The 19,090-nt window shown below is 55.3% G+C and overlaps 1 protein-coding gene across 1 annotated transcript; it reads right to left on the bottom strand.

The window, feature by feature from the left end:
- Positions 1 to 6,301: 6,301 nt before the first annotated feature.
- Positions 6,302 to 18,680, bottom strand: CDX1 (caudal type homeobox 1). Its single transcript, XM_058815501.1, has 3 exons — positions 18,254 to 18,680; positions 6,726 to 6,871; positions 6,302 to 6,508 (listed from the first exon to the last, which is right to left on the bottom strand). Exons 1-3 carry the CDS (start codon positions 18,678 to 18,680, stop codon positions 6,302 to 6,304), a joined length of 780 nt encoding a protein of 259 aa, XP_058671484.1.
- Between the last annotated feature and the right edge of the window lie 410 nt (positions 18,681 to 19,090).

The following is a 19,090-nucleotide window of genomic DNA, read 5'->3' as shown; positions in this document are numbered from 1 at the left end:
CCCGCACCCTGTTGCTATGCGCTCCCCGCTCCGGCACTCGGCGTCTCGCTCTCTTCGGCGCCGGCGAGGGCGAAGGGAGAGCGGGGAGCGATGGCACCGAGGGGTGGGCTCGCACCTGCTCCGGAGAGCCGGGAGGCGAGGAGCGAGGCTGGAGGAAAGGTTTGCCTCGAGTGGAGGATGGCTGCGTGCGGAGCAGGGAGGGACGAGGGAGGTCTGTCTGTCAAAAGCTCTCCTGGCGGGGAAAGGGGGCTCCGGGACCTCAGAACCCTGCCCGGGCAGCGAGGGGGAACGGCTGCTGCCTCACTCACACCTCGAATGCATCAGGTGTCCCAAAGACCCGACTTTGGGGTCACTCTGCCACCAAGCACCCCATGTAGTGATGGCAGAGATGCCACAAGCTCACAGCACCTTCCTGTCTGGTTCTGAGAGGACTTTCCTGTGGCAGGACACAGCTGGAGCTTGAGCAGATGAGAAGGGATTGCTCCCCACGCTGCCTGAGCCCAGCCCTCAGTCCAGGGGAGGGGATGCTCCCCAGCCACCAGTCCCACATCCCACCACACCGAGGGCAAGAGCAATCCCTGGGCAATGCCCGGGGTGAGCATCTGAGCCCCCAGGGTGAGATCATGGCCCCAGTGCTGGAGCACAGGTCACATCTCCAGGTCCAGATGTCCCAGTTTTGGTCAGCAGTGGATACTGGAATCCCAGTGCCCAAGGAGATGCTGGCTTTCCATCCTCACTCAGTCAGATTCCCAGTGGGGTGGCAGAGCTGGTCTGTGCCTTCTCCTCCCACTTCCATGGTGGAAATGGGAGAAAGAACAACCCCACATGCTCCAGGGCCAGGACAGCTGACATGTGGGACCAGGACAGCTCCAGACTCTTTCCCATGATAGTATCCACTTGTCCATCACTTGATCCCTGGACTGTGCCCAGTGCTCTGACACCACATGTGTCCCTTTTCCTTGCAAGTGCCCTACAGGCTCCAACCTGAGCCAGACTTCTGCCCAGATGCTTTACTGAGGTTTAATGTGAGTGGGGATGAGGAGGACAATGACAGGGTTGGATCAGAGAGAACACAGCCTGCCTGATATAAAAGCAAATATCCAGGATATGTAGTGGCAGTTGTGTTCCTGCAGCCCTCTAAGCACTTCTGAAAATTTTACCTGAAAGGAAAGGTGTTCTCAGGATAAAGACACATTTCTGCAGGAATCCAACATGATCAAGTGGCTCAGCATTTGCACAATGGGTCTTTTAGAGCTAATATTTACCTGGATTTCCAAGAGAAAAGAGGAAAGAGTAAAACTAGATAACCCATCAAACATCTCTTTTCACACACTCACAGCTTCCTCAAAAATAGAAGTATCTTTGGGAATTCACTCAGGCTGCTTTTACCTGCCTTGGACTTGCCCACCACTTCTCCCTCTCCCAGATGCTGGCTGGGAATGCTGAGCCTGGAGCTGGTCAGGCTGATGGCCAGGGGCTGCATCAAGCACTGCTCCTACCTCAGCCCTCATGCAGGGCAGGGATGCTTTGTTTGCCTTTCATGCAGGGCAGGGATGCTTTGTGTGCCTTTCATGCAGGGCAGGGACGCTTTGTGTGCCTTTCATGCCAGTGCAATCTGAACCAGAGAGCCTGGTGCCACCTTGCTACAGCTGTCCCAGCCCCATGTCACCAGCATGGATTGATCACCAAACCATTCAGCATCCCTGGGCAGACTTCTTGGCCTCATCTTCTTGTGTCCAGGGCAGTATTTTTCATTAGAGACACCCAGGGCTGAGGGTGCCCTGAAATGTCCATGTTGATCCCAATTCTTCTGGGATGTTCTGTACCTGGAACTCGCTCTTCTGGTTTGTCTGGTGCTGCTCTGGTAGCACCAGCAGCTCTTCACAGCCTGGGGTCACCAGGAGTAGATGTCCCACCCCAGGGACCTGGGATGGTTCAGCTCAGCATTGCAGGGCTGGACCAAGTCTGGCATTGCCCTGAAGCTGCCACGAAATGCACTTCATGGAGCAGCACACAGCAGAGGCAGAAACAGCCAGAAGGAGCACAGCAATCTAGGGATCCCAAAATCCCCAGGATAGCGCAAGGATGTGCACAACTCTCCCCACGCCCTGATCCCCAAGGGGTTGGGACTAGACAGCACACACAGGGCTTGCAAGCATTTCCCAGCAAGTTTTATTTTCTCCCACTCCACCTCTGAGCCACCCCTGGGACACCAAGTAAACCTTTCCCTTCCCATGGGCAAAGCACAGCACACATCCTCCACCCCAGGGCAGCCCTGACAGCCACTGGCACTGCCTGCTCTTTGTGAGGGCAAGGAGAGGGCAGAACTGAGGCTGGGGAAACACCCTTGCCCCCCCAGCCTGGGCAGCCCCCACAGATTCGGGTGGGAAGGGGGGAGCAGGTGGCTGGCACAGGAGGGGAGTGTACCCAGCTCTGTGCTGCAGCCACGGGGAAGGCAGCGGTGCTCTGGTCAGTCACTGCTGGGACTGTGCCATGCTGAGGCTGCTGCAGCACCGCTCTGCTCGGCCACCTGCTCTGCAGGGCCTCATTCTGATGATGGTTTCAAGATTTCTCCAAGGAGGGGTAAAGCTGGGCAGTGGGAGCTGATGGAAAGTGCAGAGGGAGGAGCAGGGAGACGCTGTGGGGACTTGTAGGGGACAGCCCCCAGGGTCCCCTGGCTATGAGGGCTGGCTGTTCCCATAAGGGCCAGGCTCCATGTGACTCGGGAGGCAGCTGCTGCAAGTGCCAGAACCAGGTGTTTGTCACCTGCCAGGGCTGAAACCGCCAAGGTGACACGTGTCCAGGAGGTTTGAACCAAAGGTTCCAAAGCTGGTGGGGACACGGTGTCCACCAGCCCCTTTCCTGGCACAGGGAGGGCCCTGCAGGGCTCACCCATCCCTGCCCAAACGGCAGATGCAGGGCGCAGGGAGGACATGGGAGGGGAGCAGAGCAGATGCATTTCGTCACCTGGCCAAGGGGCGTGTGTGTGTGTGTGTAGGGGGAAGGGGTGCCTGGGTGTGTGGGTGCATTTATTGCCTCTTCCCGCCCGCGCCGGCTCCCTGTGCACACACGGGTGGCAGGGACCCAAGGGCACAGCCCACGGCTCCCTGGACTTTTACCCTGCTGTGCAAACAGGCAGGCGCCAGATTAGGGTATCAGTTGGAATTTCATCTTGTCAACAGCAACCGCAGCCTCTCTGGGCAGGCAGTGGAGCATCTTCCTTCTGTCCCAGCCCCTCCCTGCAGACCACCCAGCACTGCAGGTGAGTTTGGGAAATGCACATCTCACCCCCACCAGGACCCTGTTCCCCTCCCCACTGCTGTCTGCACCTCCCCCTTGCAGACAACAGTGATGCCCAGTGCTGGCACCACCCCATCCCCTGCCAGGGCAGGACCCCACTGCTGGTCTCCACGTGGAAATGGCAAAATTGGACATTAAAGGCAGGCAAAGCCCAAGGAGGGAGGATGAGTGTGGAAGAGCCAGCCCCCACCATGGGGACCATGCTGGAGTCTGCACTCAGGAGCAGCTCCAGTTTCCCCAGTCCAGCCCAGCTCTTCAGGCAGGTGGCTGATTCAGTCTCACCCCTTTCCTATATGGCTCCATTGCATTTGCATCCCCCTGCCTGTTTTAGTTCCTGATTCCCCATATTTCCTTGCAGGGGTGCATGAGGTGTTTCTCCTGTGCCATGGGCAGCCTGGCACCATGCAGGGTCACCAGGGTGCAGCAGTAGGTGCAGCCTCTGTTGCAATTGCAGGAACAAACACTTTGCTCTGTCCCTCTCTCAGCAATGCCACCTCATCCTGTTCCCACTCCTCCATCTCCTCCACCCACGAGGACTTTATCCTGCTTCAGGTGTCCTTCCACAGCCAGCTGTCCTGCCCTGGCACCTCAACACACCCCATGCAACCCTTGGCACTGGGAAGAGTTTTGGGGCTGGAGGAGCCATTTAGGGCAGGGATTCCAGGGCAGCTGCTGGCTCAGTGTTCTGCTAGAGGAGGGGAACACGGGATGGAGAGGGGAGAGTGTCGGGCACCAATGCCAGCTGTCCCAGGCACTATCTCACATCCTCATTCTCTGTTTATTCATCTTGGACAAGGAGGATATTCAGCCCATCGACAGCCATAAAATGAGATTAGAGACCAGGAGGCGCCAACGGGAGGCGGCCACATCCGTGGGCAGCTGGCCTTGTTCTTTGGCCTCTGCCAGCCCAAATGGCCTCACCCTGTCCTCTCTGTCTGCAGTGCTGTGAGTCTGCAGCCATCGTGTCTGCCATCCCTCTGGTGCCAAAGGAATGAGATGTGGCAGTGCCATGCCATGATATGAGCCATGCCACTGCCAGCAGTGTCCCTGTGGGACAGGCACACCGTGTGCTACAGGGACAAGGCTGCTGCCCCAGGACACCCTTCCCACCCTGGCTGTGCCCAGTGTGACCCCAAAGCCAGCATCCTCCCCTGCCTCAGCACCACGGGCAGGAATGACGGCCACAAACCTGTGTCACACAGGATCCCTGCTTGGCTTTATTTTCACCCATGCCTAAAAAATAAAAAGGAAAACCAGTTCTGCCTTATATACACAAAAACTGAGCTGAAGTCCTGAGTTGATGCACACATTTGTCCTCATCACCGAACACACCTGGTAACAGTGGCTGTGGGAAGTGTCACTGGGAGGAGGGACACCCAAAGCCTTTGGGGGCTGGAGCAGAGCAGTGCACACAGTGGGATAACTGGGACCCACTTGTAGAAGCCACAGCACACCTGGGGACTTTGTGTTCTGGGGGCCGGGAATGGTGGAGACTGGCAGTGGAGAATGTGGCCAAGGGATGTGAGGCACCAGCAGTGTCAGGTGGGATGTGAGGGTTTGACTGGGTGGTCTTCAGGCAGCAGGGACATGTCTGCTGCTCCATCCTGCCAGAGTTTGGAGAGAAAATGCTGAGAAACATCACACAAGCTACCATGCAAGGCTCATGCTCCCTCATCCCCTCTTGGTCTTTGGAACTGCAGCTGAGGAGCACGTGGTGCAGCCTGAGAAGGAGCCACAGACCCTCCTGTGCCCCAGCTGTGCCCCACTGGCCTTTGGGGTTGCTGAGACTGGGCTGTACATTAACCTGGGCCTATACAATGGTCAAGATTCCACAGGATAAAGAGACTTTTCAGCTGCAGTTCACCAGTAGAAATGGATGGGGTTTCGCTAACTGGCCTAGGAATACAGTGAGTGAGAGGGAGTGCAGTGCATGGAGGAGCAGGGAGACAGCGAGGACAAAATCTTTAGTCCTGTAATCTGAATTTTAAAGAAAATAGGAAAATAAATGCTTCTCTGTCTTTCTGAAAACCACTTCTCCATCCCCTCACACCAGGGCACATGCCAGTCATTTCTTGCATGCCTGAGGAGGCCCCTGCCTGCCTGGCAGCAGCACCAAAAATTCTCCCAGGATTGGCCCTTCTGGACAGCCTAGGGCCAGTTCTTGGACCCTGTCCCAATGGCAAACCTTCTGTTCTCCTTCCTTTCGCCATGGAAGGGCTCAACAGGGTGGTATGCCCCAAATTCTCCCTTCTACCCCCTCCCTGTGCTCCAGGTAGAGGATGGCTGCAGTGCCACCTTGCCATGGCACAGCCAGGGAACCAGGGCTGCTGGAGATGCCTTCACATGGCTCAGTGTGGCTGCAGGGGCAGGGCTGGGATGCAGGGTTGGGCACTGGGGACCATGGTGGGGATGTTCAGGATTGCTCTTGTCAAGGATGTGCTCCACCTTGCCACCATCACCATGGTTTGAAGGGCTCCCAAGTCACCTCCCACAGCTGAGTCTCTTGCATGGTTCCCAGAGCTCAGCTTGCTCTGTCCCCTCACCTCGCTTCCCGGGAGACCAGCTCAGCAGAAATTCATTTTGTCTTGAGTCCAGCCAGGTCTTTTTCCTATTTCAGTCTTGTTCAAACTGCCCAAAATCAGCAGGCAGCTGGATTGCCAGGAACACCAAAGGAAGCACCTGGAGCACCACAGGAAAGCCCTCATCCAGTATCATCCCCTTCCTTCTGCTGACATCAGCACCTTGCTACACAGACAAGAGACCAACCAGTGAGTGATTCCTATGGGAGAGCAGTACCTAACCCAGGTTTTACACAGTGGAGAGCCCACCAGTCCCTTGGGAAGGCCCAGTGCCACCCAGCCCAGCCTCGCTGTCTGCCCCATCGGTTCAGCCAGGGACAGTCGTGTCTTTGGGAAGGGGCTGTCACCCTTCAGAGCACATGGGCTGGCAGGGCTCTGCTGCATAGTGCTTTTCTCTTGGGGTCTGTAGCTGGCGGAGAGGGTTAAGGCATGAATTCTTCCTTGATCGTCAGCGGAGATGAGGAGACGAGGTTGGGGGCATTGCTGCTGCAGAGGCCTCCAATGGGTCCCAGGGTGCTGACAGCTGGTGGGGTTGGTGTGGTGGTGCTGGTGGGCTGGCTCTGCTGCTGCAGCTTCTTCTTGTTCACCTTCCTCTCCTTCGCCCTCCGGTTCTGAAACCAGATTTTCACCTGCAGAAAGGAAAGATGGCAATGAGGAGACAAGGATGGACTCAGGCAAGGATGACAACCTCCAGTCCCCAGGGGGCAGGGAGGGCATCCCAAAGTTTGGAAAGGAAGGGATGTCTGTGGAGCAAGGTGAGGCTTCCTCTGACTGCTCGGGCTACAGCCCTGGCCCTTGCCCACCCCAGGCCCACCAGGCTGGGTCTGTGGGGTGCTGAGCACTGACCTGGCGCTCGGTGAGCCCCAGCGCCGCGGCCAGCTCGGCCTTGCGGCGGATGGTGATGTAGCGGCTGTAGTGGAACTCCTTCTCCAGCTCCAGGCGCTGGTGGTCCGTGTACACCACCCGGTACTTGTCTTTTGTCCTGGTCTTACCTGGCAGAGAGAGCAGAGTGGAGGGTGAGCCAGCGGGGGAAGAAGGGGAGCAGTGGAATGGAAGGAGCATTCCCGAGGGCACGGAGGAGACACACAACCTGTGGAGAGCTCATGGAAATGCATTGGGGACCAGTGGGAGAGTCAGGAGGCTCCTACTGGCTTTAAAATCCTTCCTGTTTTGCACCAGATTGTTGCTTCTTGTTGGGAAGTACCTGGGCTTTGGTGGAATTGCTTGGAGGAAAGAGCAGGAGGGGTTCAGAGGCACCCCAGAAGATGGACCATAAATCCCCTGTGTCATGATGTCCCTGTCTCTGAGAGGAGCAGAGCTGCAGGTCCTGTGGTGGGCTGAGGACAGGCTGCCTGGCAGGGCTAAGGAAAGCCCAGCTCTTCTTCTAGGAAGCCCCAAACCAAGGTGCCATCACTTGAACGTGCATGGATCAGAAGAGGGGAAGGACAGAAAACCCTGCAAGAACCACATTTCTTTGCCACCCAGAGGGTCACTCTCCTTCTCCCTGTACTGAGCTAAGACAGAGGGCAGTACTTTAGGTACAGTCTTTAAAGATGCATTGGAGAAAGCCCACATGATGCCTAAGCACTGCTGGGCACTGGCTCCGTGTGCCAGAAGTGTTTGGCCAAAGCCAGCCTGAATCTCTCCTTGGTCCCCCAGATATGGACAGAGCTTGGGGCCATCAGGATCCACATGTCTGTGCACACAGATGCACATCCCACAGGTCTGCAAACAGCACCTGCTGCTTTCCAGCACAAAAATACAGTCAAAGGTAGCCCAGCTGTCTCCTCCTAAGTTCATTTTTTATTCCACAGGCATGCAGGGTGAGCTGTGGAACTCTGCCTCGGCTGTGGGGGCAGGTGGCACTCTGAGGGAGGACACCCAGGCCTGGCAGTTTGCTGACAAGTTCCTGGTGTTTTCCCCTGCAGAAGAGCCCATAGGCAGGGAATAAACACAGCTGTGGATATTTGCTTCTCCACCCAAAATTACAAAATCCTGTTCCAGAGAACTGAGGGGGATGATGCCTAGACATTTGTTTTCCTGGCAGATGTGTTTGCCCATCTTCTGAATTTCTGATGCTGAGAGCAGTGCTGCTGTGGGAAGGAGTGGGAGCAAACTCAGAACAGCTCCATGGATTTCCCTGGGGCTGCCCTGGGTGTATCAACATGGACAAGATACTGCACACCACTGCTGCAGATGTGCAGAAAGGGATTTCTAGCCCAGCAACCTACACAACCTTGCTTGCAGCCTGGTTCTGCCAGGAAATGGGATCTTTGTGTGCCTGCCATCCTGTTCATCTGTTCTCCCTAACGAGTCCTTTGCACATCCACCCATTTAGGCCAAATCAGTTGGACACTGGGCAGCCCCAGCAGTACAATTATATTCTGACATCATCTGAGTGGAAGCAGGAGTTTAGGTAGTGCAAAGGAAAACTGAGCTCTAGACACCCTAATGAGACATCAGAGAACATCCACAGAGCAAACTCCAACCTCCAGGCTGCAAATCCGTTTCTCAGCCAGCTCAGTTTTATTTTTATTTTTATCAGCATCTCTCTCCTGCTCTCTCATTGCAAGGAGATGGAGACATTCCTAAGCCACTTCTTATGCTGAAACCTGAATGTGAAAGAGCTCAAGGCAGGATGACCCATGGCCACAGAGTACTGCAGGTAGGAGAGGGGCTCCTTTGCAGCATCCCATGGGATGGATGAAAGCAGCTGGATTTCTACTGAATAAGCAGGAGAAACAAGAATCCAGCTCATGGCATTGACCACTGAGCAAACCAAGAGTGGGAGCCAGCAGGGATGGGCATGGAAGGCATCTCACCCAGCTGGGACTGGATGCTGGCCCTCCCAGGCACACAAGCAGCAGTCACTCAGCTCAGTTTAGCACCCAATTTCCTGGTGTGCTACTGTCTGTGTCCTCCTGCCTTTGCTCCTGGTGCTGCTGGCACAGGCTCAGCACAGCATGAGGGGGTGACGGCTGAGGGTCCCAGCACAGTCCCCAAGAAGCACTGAAGCTCTCCAGTGATCCATGGAAGAGGGAAGGAGCCCAGCAAGGCTGCAACATGACCAGGAACAGAACCAGATTTCCAGCACCAGGGCAGGACTTCAGCCACTAACCCGTATTTGAGGGATGAGATGAATTCAGTGAATGTTTCAGAGTGGGTAGCCCAGTTCATCCCAGGGCTGATCAGAAAGCAAACACCTAATCCCTCCTCACCACCATCAGGTCAAACCCGTGCATACCACACAGGGTGACTCTGTGGGTTAATAAAGGGTAAAAAAAGGTTAATTTGATTGAGCAAGGTGTTAGTGGAGGATCTGAGAGACGGGGCTGAAATGCAGATATTCCATGTGCAAGGGGTGATGCCAGCTTTGCCAGGCTCTTGTCTCCTGCCTGGCACACATCAGCTGTGACAGCTCCAAACAAAACTGCCCTTGGGAGCCCTGCTGGGCTGGAGTGATGCTGGGGGCACCCAACCCACGCAGGATCCCACCCTGCCCTCGCCCTCCCACAGGGCCCCTGCCCATCCTGGGGGTCACTGCTGCCTCTCACCGGGTTCCCCAGCATCAAAAGAACTCCTGCAGCCCAGCCCAGGGGGGACCTGTGCTGAATCTGCAAACACAGCAATTCCCAAGAAGTTACAGAATAAACCAGATGCTCTGGTGGAGATTTATGTGAGGTTTAGCAGCTCTGTGAGAAACTGGGCTCCCTCTGGCTGCTCCAGGCTCAGGGGCTCCTGCAAGATTTTTCTTTCTCATAGATTTATCTTTTTTTTTTTTTTCATTTGAAAGCAAAAGCCTCTCTAAAGAGATAATAACTTTAAAATGGTCTTACTTGCAATGTTTTTATTTTAATAGCACTGTTTGGAAAAAAGGAACACCTGGAAAGTGAAGGAGTTGACAGATAGAGTAAAAAAAAATAAATTAAAGACTAAAGAAATAAGGCGGTTTGTGAATGTCACATATGCCATGAATTTCAGTAGGAATTATTATTTCCTGCTGCAGCTGTAAATAGATCCATCACAGCCTGTTCTTTGTTATTCCTTTTTCATCCTTCATCCTGGATGGAGGCTGGGCTTTGCCTCAGGGCTGGCAGAGCCATCATGGGGTGAGCTGGGCACCAGGCTCAATATCAGATCAATATCATCACTTTCTGCTCAGTATCAGGTAGAAAAAACTCAAAACAGGGGTCTGACAACCAAGCCAGAGATGGAAAGTTATTCACCTCCACTAATTGCTGTTTTCGGATGTTTGCTGAATTCAGGGATGTGCTGTGGGTGATTCACAAGGAAAAGAAAAGGATTTGCAAGAAATACTATTGACAATGAATAATTCAACTACCTTGAATATGAATGCTGGGTTACACTTAACTCTCTCCTGGAGACTTTTTATGGCTCTGTGAAAAGAAAGAGGAAATTTGGGACAAGCCAATCCGGTTCCTCACGGGGAGCCCTCGTGCCCATGGCCAAACAGAGGGATGGAACCAAACAGAGGGATGGAGCTGCTCCTGCATTTCCAGCCATGCCTGGCAGAGCTGAAACAGGCTGTCCCATGGCTGGGATAACCTGGAGCTGGGGCTGCTGCCCCAGGAGGGAGCGTGGCTGGGGTGCAGAGGGGGTGCCAGTGGTGTCTCTTAGCACAGTTGTTAGCCCCTTCCGACCCTGCTGTGCATTTACAGCCTCTTGTCCCTGAAGGACCAGGCAAAGGAACTGCTGGGACAGGCAAATGGAGCCATCCATGGGGTCAGAGGGAATGATTTGGGCTTTGGGATCAAGGCAGGGCCAATGACAGCGTGGGGAGAGGGTATCGTTAGCATTGTTAATGAGTAACCCTAATAGCACTCACCTGAGCCATGATTAGATAAGGGAATAGCTTTAATGTGCTCTGCAAAGCCCAAGGGACACACTCCCCAGTGTGCACACACACCCACGGGGGATGGAGCCCTGACCCCAGCCTGCAGTCACTGCCCACAGCAGCCCTGCCCCAGGACAGGGATGCCAGGGCTCAGCATCAGGAGCCTGGCAGGGGAAGGGAAAAGCAAAGTGGATCCTGTGCCCACCATCCCAAGCTCTCTCCCCTCCTAGCCACAGTGGAGGCTGCCAGGAAGGGGATATTTCACCATCCCCAGTCCTGGCCTGCCCAAAGGATGGCTTTGAGTAAAAAACTGTGCCCCAAACCCTGACAGACTGAGAATATGGGCACTGTGACTGGTGCTGAGCAGCTCTAAGAACAGCTGGGAAGGGGCTGCTTCAAACCAGGGGGGAAAGAGACTGTGGGGTGGCAGTGGCACCGTGTGTGGAGGTGCAGCAAAAGCTGGCATGTTGTGAGGGGATCAGCCCAGCTCCAAAGGGAGGATCCCCATCCGTGGGACACACTTCTCCCAGGCACAGCAGGAGCAGCACAGCTGCCAGCAGCCAGGAGCACAAACTGCAGCACTTTTCTAAAAGTCTCTATTTCACAGGTCAAAGCAGCTCAGAATTACCCCAACCACAAACTCTGGCTCTGTGGGAAGCTGCTGTGCACCCCTCAGGGCTCTGGTCAGGGAAGCTGGGGTATGGCAGCCCCAACCCACTGGCTGGAGCCACTGAGATGAGAACCCACAGTAGTGACAGCGGGAACCCCACAGCAGAGATCTCCAAGGCCTGGGGACACACTGGATGTTGCTCTGCAGAGGAAGTGCTGGCAGGGGGATGGAGGAATTGCTGCCAGGCTGCCTCAGCAGCTCTCATGCCTTGCTCTGTGCTGGCTCCTTGTGCTCCCAGAGCCATCCTGCCTGATCCCAGAGCCTGCCTGATCCAACCTGCCTGCTCCCATCTTCCTGGCTGTGCTCTGGCCCCAGTTGGCTCCATCTGTCCAGCCTTGTCTGCCCATCTGGGTGCCTGCTCCTACACTATCTGATGGCATTGCAATTTTATAATGCTGAGAAGCATCAGGTGTACAAGTCCTGTCACCACGGAGCACCTGGGAAAGAACTGGTCCATACTGGAGGTAAAGTGCAGCAAAAAGGACACAAGGCTGTCCCCTCCATGTGGGTGTTTCCTCTCCATGATAAAGCTGCTCCATTCTGAATGAGGAATAAAGAGGATAAAATCCTCCCATCCCAGAGGAATCAGTGCTCTGTCAGGATCTGGTATTTCTACCCAGGGAAAGGATCAAAGAAAACTTCTCTCATCCCCAACAGAGCTTAGGCAGTGCAACAGCTGGAGAAACTGAGGCACACAGTCCCAGTGTCAGAGCTATGAGATTCCCTGGGCAGCTGAATCCCCAGTCCTTCTGCAGCTCCATGGGGGCAAATCCCCTTCACAACCCCACAAAACTGAGGACAGCCAAGAGGGAAATGCTCCATGACAGAGACCCCAGGCCCAGGAAAGGGCTGAGGTCCGCTCCTGAAGCTCAGGAGCCTCCAGGCTGGCTGGAGCCACCCCCATCTGGCAGCCAGATGTGCTCCAGCTGCCTGTGTGCAGAGGGGTCGATGCTCCCTCTGCCGAGCAGCGCTGATGGGAGCCGTGCTGCACAGAGCCCAGCTGAGGCTGGGCACAGACAGCCCAGCTCATTCCACCACCCCTTATCACCCCAGAAACGGGAACCCCAAAGCCTGCACTGGTGGTGGCAAGGGCTGAGCCTCTGATGCCCTCCCTGTTCATCCCCTCCCCACACATTTTTTCCCCTTCCTCCCCCTCCAGCTCCAGCAGCCTCTCCAAAACACCCACGCTCCTCTGTGGCCTGAAGGGGGGGGATAAACCCGAGCCCCTCACACTCCCTGAGTGCTGGGAACCAGCAGCTCATGGTTTTCACAAGCCTTCCCCTTGCCTTGCATACTTCAACATCCCCAGCTAGTTTTCCTGTGCCGCAGGAAGCAGAGCAGTGATGGATGGGCCGGCGAGCCCGGGGAAGGAGCAGAGCCATGTGGCTTGTTTCATCCCAGCCAGGGAGAAACCACCCCCTCTGTAGGGCAATCCTCCCCGAGATCCCTGCCTGACATCACTCCTCTGCCAGAATGCACTGCATTGAGACAACTGCTGGGTGTCAAAAACTGGGTGAGAGGAGCCACACATCCTCTCTGTACATATTTAATGTCTCAGTGATGAGGAGGGAGGAAATGCTGGGTGAATCCTCACTGGATGGACTCTGCCAAAGCTCCCCCATCTCTACTCTGGGTTGGGAAAATGGGCAATTGAGACATCAGGGTTGAGGCAGGACTCATCTTGGAGTCTGAGTGTCCCTCCAAGGAGCTCAGCAATGCTCCAACACCCAGAGTAGCTCTCTCCATGGTGGTTCACCTCACACAACCTGAATATTTCTTCCTGGTGCCAAAGGCCTCACAGCAAACTGCAATTCTCCCATGGGCACCAGGTAGCAATAAAACCTGGTTCAGCTTGGTATGGTGAGCACTGGAAACATTTCACTTGCCAAACTGCACTGCTTGACCCAACAGCTTTCTGCTCTCCTGCTCACTGAGGATCAAGCTCTGTGCTCCCAAAAAAGCTTTGCTCTAAGTGTGAGTGTGTGGGAATGCATGCCCGGGGGTTGTAGCAGAGCTCAAGGCACAGTCAGGCAGGGCAGCCCTGCTGCCAGGAAAGGACAGAAACACCTGGTCAGAGAGCTGGATTTGGAGAGTGCAAACTGGTGCACAGAAGCACAGGCTGTCCCTGGCTGGGCTTTGCACAGCCAACACGGTGGGACAGGGAGAGAGCTGCACCCACATCCACACCCACTGGTGAGGACACCCCTCCTGCAAGCCTCATTCTCCTCCCAGGAGGTGCAAGCCCCAAGGGGATGAAGGGCAATGCCTGGTGTTTGCAGAGAGCTGGTGATTCCCCATCACACCCCCGTGTTCCTGGACATGGACAGCACAAGCAGAAACCCTTCATGCCCAGGGGCAGCAGCACCAAGCTGGGTCCTGGGGCAAGTCTTTCCCAGCCCTGCAGTGACTGGATCCTTTCTTTTGGCAACTGGCAAATTCCTTCAGTTGTTGCCATGTTTTATGAGGCCAAGCTGAGTGCCAGGCTGGCTCCTGAGCTGGGTCAAAGAGCAGATGAGCTCTGGGTGGCACACGGGCTGCTGGCACACGTGGGCTGGGCACAGCCCCATCCACAACCTCACCTCACCCCAGCCTGATCCAGCTCATCCCAGCCTCCCTCCTGGCTGCATGTGGCTCATCTGCAGCAGGAAGAGCAGGACAGCAAGGCACTGGGGGTCCCATATGGACACCAGGGTTCCTCTCCCCCTTTGCAGCCCCACAGGGTTTGGCCCATCCTTGCCATGGGGCAGGGTGGGGGAAGGATGCAGCCCCTTATCCAAGGGATCACAAAGCTAACAGGACTGGAGAGGGTGTCCTTGAAAGGTCCCCTATAGGAAACATCTGTCATTGGCCAGAGGTTTAAAGTGTCCCTCTGCTAATCCCGGGGTATTAGCCAGCCAAACCCATCACGTAGGTACTGCCAGTGCTCCAGGGAAGCCCTTTTTGTTCAAGGAAAGTCAATTCTAGGAAAGTTTGAGATGCCTGTACCTTGGCCAGCAGGCTAAGCAGTCAACAAACCCTAGCTGGGGCCAGGAGCAGGTTGTGGGTTAATAATTCAAAGGGAGAAGACTGATGGGGCCTGAAACACACCCCGAGTGTGTGTGAACTGCCATGGAGAGAGCTACTCTGGGTGTTGGAGCATTGCTGGGCTCCTTGGAGGGGCCCTCAGACCCCAAGATGGGCCCTGCCTCAACCCTGATGTCTCAATTGCCCATTTTCCCAACTGAGATAGAGATGGGGGAGCTTTGGCAGAGTCCATTTGGCGAGGATTTATGCAGCATTTCCTCCCTCCTCATCACCGAGACATTAAATATGTACAGAGAGGATGTGTGGCTCCTCTCACCCAGTGAAGGAGAAGGTCTCACAGGGAATGAGCATGGCCTAAAGAGAGGCTCCCCATGCAGGGACTGACCAGGGAAATGCACTGTCCTCCAGCCAGCACCATCATCCCAAAACATGCCAAGCACAGCATGAACCCCAGCAGCCCAGGGGAAATGTTTCTGTCTCATTATTGGGAGTTGAACTTTTTCCCTCAGTGTTCATGGGCCCCACTAGGAAAATAAACAGAGCTGGAAAACTGACCTAGAAATAATAAAACTGAGATGGAAAACTGCACACCCAGCAAATCACCACATGCTCAGAGCATCACTGCTTGCTCTCCATCACCCCAAAACCTGCGTGGGCACCACGGGCATTGCTGCCACACAAAGCCCTGAACACATTTGCCTCTGCAAGGGATTCTCCAATTGCACTTTCACTTGCAATATTTAGCACTGCAGCCCCTGCTCAATTAGTGACCTAAAAGTCAGACCCGAGGCAGTATCTGGGGATTTGCATGACTAACAAGCAGAGGGTGAATTTCAAAGTTCAGCCAGCTCCACTTCCAGCCACCTTCCTGAGCTTTTTATAAACCCTGGGTGCAATTCACAGGGAAGTTTGCAAATAATTGTGAATAAGGAGGAAGCACGCTGCTCTGACATGCTGCTAGTGAAGATTTTATGAGCAGAAAAGGAGGTGACATTGGAGAGAAAAATGAGGCCTGGGGACATCTTCCAGCTCTGTTCCCTGTAACTCCCAATTCCTGGTGGCTGGGGTTTAATGCCTGCTGCTGCTGGGTTATCTCAGCTCAGCTGCAGCATGAATGTAGCAACACGTACAGAAAATCACCCCCCTGTAAAGCCTGACTCTGCAGTGAGTCACTGGGAGATTTCTCATTGATTTTTCTCAAGCTGTGGATCATATTTGCAGAAGTGCCTGACACACTCATATTCCCTGCACAACATTTTATTTTGCTACCACGCAGCTCTTCCCCAAAAGCTTTCAAACTATGGCCAGAAGCTGTTCATAGGAGCCAAGACAGAAAGGGAACATTAATTTACAACCCTCTGAAGTATTAGGATTTATAGCATTCACAATGAAACTGTTGATATTTATAGCAAAAAAACCTCCATGTATTCATTTCCTATTCCCACTGTGGTGAGATGAGGAGTTTATCAATCCATACTGATCAAAGTCCAGTTCATTGATTTCAATAAAATGATTCATCTAAGAACTTCACCCTTATCTATGTCAAACCCATCTCTGCCCTACTCTCTTTCAAGCTTAATGAAGACTTTCATTTAAAGGTCAGCACTGGAAAGCACCAACTGCATCCCCCCCACCATCTCCCAGCTCAGGATCCCACCACCACCAAACCTCCAGCAGCATTGGGCTTGGACCCAGCAGAGGTGCAAGGACAGGTCCTCAATCTGTGGGTGACTTAGAAAAGGAACTTACAGGGCATCCAGCCTAAGGAAAGCACCCCAGAAAGATCCTTTCACCCCTGTATTTCTGTGGTGGGGCTGGGGCAGCTCCTCTGTGTGTGTGAAAGGAACAAGGCTGATTTATTTGTTCCTTTGTATGTATTTGATCTAAGAGATACAAACTAAGCAACTAATGATATTTTTCCAGAATTCAATCAGCTCAATTGTTGTCTAACTCAATCAGAGGCACTTTCAAGCTCCTGCTTTATCTTGGCCCCACTGCTGGGTGTAAACCCATGGCCTTGATCCAGAGGAGAGGTGTGCTGATGGCTTTCCTTCCCCATTCATTTTCCCTCCCACCTCTCTTCTCAGAAGAAACCAAGATGTTCAGACCTACAAAACCTGCAGAAGGTTCCTGCTGCAGGGGAGGGCTGCACATCACATTTCCCTTTCCACCCTGGGCAGAGGGAAGCCCTCAGCCCTGGCATGCCTGTGGGTCTCCATCCCTGCATCTGGGGGAAAGCATTTTTCTTAAATAGTTACATTCAGTGCTTAAAATGGGCCAGGAAATACCAGCCTGCCTCTCCCTCCTCTTTCCAGACTGGGGCTGGGTTTTTTTCCATTTATCTGGATGTTCTGCCTGCTCCACTGCACACTGGTCCCCATCCCTGCCACACAGATTCTGGGAATGTGAGTGGGTATTTTCCATGCTATAAGACCCCAGGCACCTCTGCAGAAGGCCCTTAGATGGTCCTTGGTCACTGAGAATAATGCAGGGCCAAAAACAAGCCAAAAACTGGAGGCACTTTGCAAACAGGGAGCCCAGGCCCTGACTCCAGGGATCTGGGGCAGCAGTAACTCAAAGCAAACTTGCCCTTGTGAGGGATGCCCACAACCACTCCTGCAATGAGCTGGCCCCAGCAGTGCTCTGAGGAGCTCATGGCCAGCACAGCAGAGGCAGAGGGGTGGCAGGTTCAGGCAAGCCCCATGGGTCCTGCTGGGAAGGGTCCAGGCTGGGAAGATGAAAGGGTGAGGGTAGGTCAGGACAAAGGGCCCGCACCTCACCTCACTGCCAAAGGAGCTGGCCACCATCTCCATGACAAAGAGAAGTCCTTGTCAATTTGGGCTGGCCCCAAGGGGGACCTGCCCACCGCCTTTGAAGTGGGCAGCAGGGCAGGGAGGGGGCTGGGGTCACCCAGACGCTTCCTCCAGGTCAGGAGTTCAGCGGGGACAGGACCCTGGGGACAGCATGACCACTCTGTGCCCAAGGCAGAGGTAATCACGGGAACCAGGGCCCCCTTTCCTGGAGAGCTGGGCACCCTCTGCCCCATGCACCTGCAGCAGCCACAGCCACCCTCCATGTGGCACTGTCCCCAGAAAACACACAGTGCCCCTCGTACACACACCATGCACCACATCATCCTCACAGCACCCTGCACACACACACTGAGTAGTGTCACCTCCCCCAGACACACCTGGGGGCACTGCCTGTACACACACACCGCTCATGGTGCCCTGCACACTCACACAGAGCCGGCAGCACTGCACTGAATCCACCTCACACACACAGAGCATGGATATACACACAGCTCCTTCCCTGCACACACACACAGCTTTGGGCACCTTGCACACCCACCACACACAGCCTCTCACACTGCCAGCTCACACTCCCTTGCACACCCACCATACACAGCCTCTCACACTCCCTTGCACACCCATCACACACAGCCAGCTCACACTTCCATGTACAGCCACAGCCCGCCGCTCTCACCCTTTCACTTTTGAGACCCCCCAATCCAACACCACCCAGGGTTCTGGGGGTCTCTGGCTCTGCCCATCCTACCCGGCAGCCGCAGGCAATGCCACCAGTTGGCTAAAATTACTTTCCAGCCATGAAAACCCAGCTGCAGTGTGGAAGGACGGCACCCTCCCTGTCCATCCTCAGCCCCTGCCACCTCAGAGCTCCCCGGCTGCTTGAGGACTGTGTGTCGTGCCGAGGGCAGGCCAAACTCACTGTCCCTCTGGCAGTCCCCACGGAGCAGGATCCAGCCCCGCAGGACCCAGAGGGATCCCCTGCCCTGGGCACGGTGCCGGGCCGGGCTTTCCTTACCATTGTTGCTGGTGCTGGGAATGCTGCGCCTCATCCACTCGTACGGGGTGCGTCTCTGGCCATTGGGGGACAGCTGCGGCACCGAGCTGCTGATGGGTGGAGGTAGGAGTCCGGAGCCCGGAGGCTGAATGGGATTAAAATCTGGGGGGCTGAATCCGAACTGGCCGGGGCTGGCGGTGGAAGGGGCCGCGGCGGTGCCGTAGGAATGCCAGTCCTCCTTGGCAGGGGTGTAGGGCGAGGCCCAGGCCGCCGCGGGCTGCCCGTGGTGCAGCTCGCTGTTAATGCCCGGCACATGGTGGTAGCTGGCGAAGTCCGAGTACTGCGGCGGCCCCGGCACGTAGTTCTGGGGGTTGAGGTTGAGGCCGGGGTGCCGGACGGGGCTGGGATACATGTTGGTGTCCTTATCCACAAGATATCCCACGTACATCTTCGCGGGCCGGCCCCGCGCTCATGCTGCGCCGCCGAGCCGCTCTGCGGCCGCCCGGGTTCGGCGGGAGGCGGCCGCCCCTCCTTCGGCAGCGCTCACCTGGGCGCCTTGGGGAGCTGTCCTAGGGCCAGGCACCTCCCTGCCCACGGGCTTTTATTGGGCCCAACCTCTCGCAGCATTTGCATTGAAAGGCAGGTTTGCATTTCAAAGTGCAGAAACCCCAGCGGGTGAGGGGGGACGAGTTCAAGCTTCCCACTCGGGCTGCAAGGAGGATGAGGTAGGGGGTGACCCCGGGAGGATCCCCCAGCCCCTCTGTCACCACCCCACAACCGTGCCCATGCCACAGGACGTGGTCTTCTCTAGTAGCTGGCTTTGGGGACATTAGAGTGCCACAAGAGTCTCATGAGGAG

This window comes from Ammospiza caudacuta, chromosome 16 (assembly GCF_027887145.1).
Source record: "Ammospiza caudacuta isolate bAmmCau1 chromosome 16, bAmmCau1.pri, whole genome shotgun sequence".
Taxonomy (NCBI): domain Eukaryota; kingdom Metazoa; phylum Chordata; class Aves; order Passeriformes; family Passerellidae; genus Ammospiza; species Ammospiza caudacuta.
Note: the sequence above shows the minus strand (reverse complement) of the source record. Positions and strands in the feature narration are given on the sequence as shown.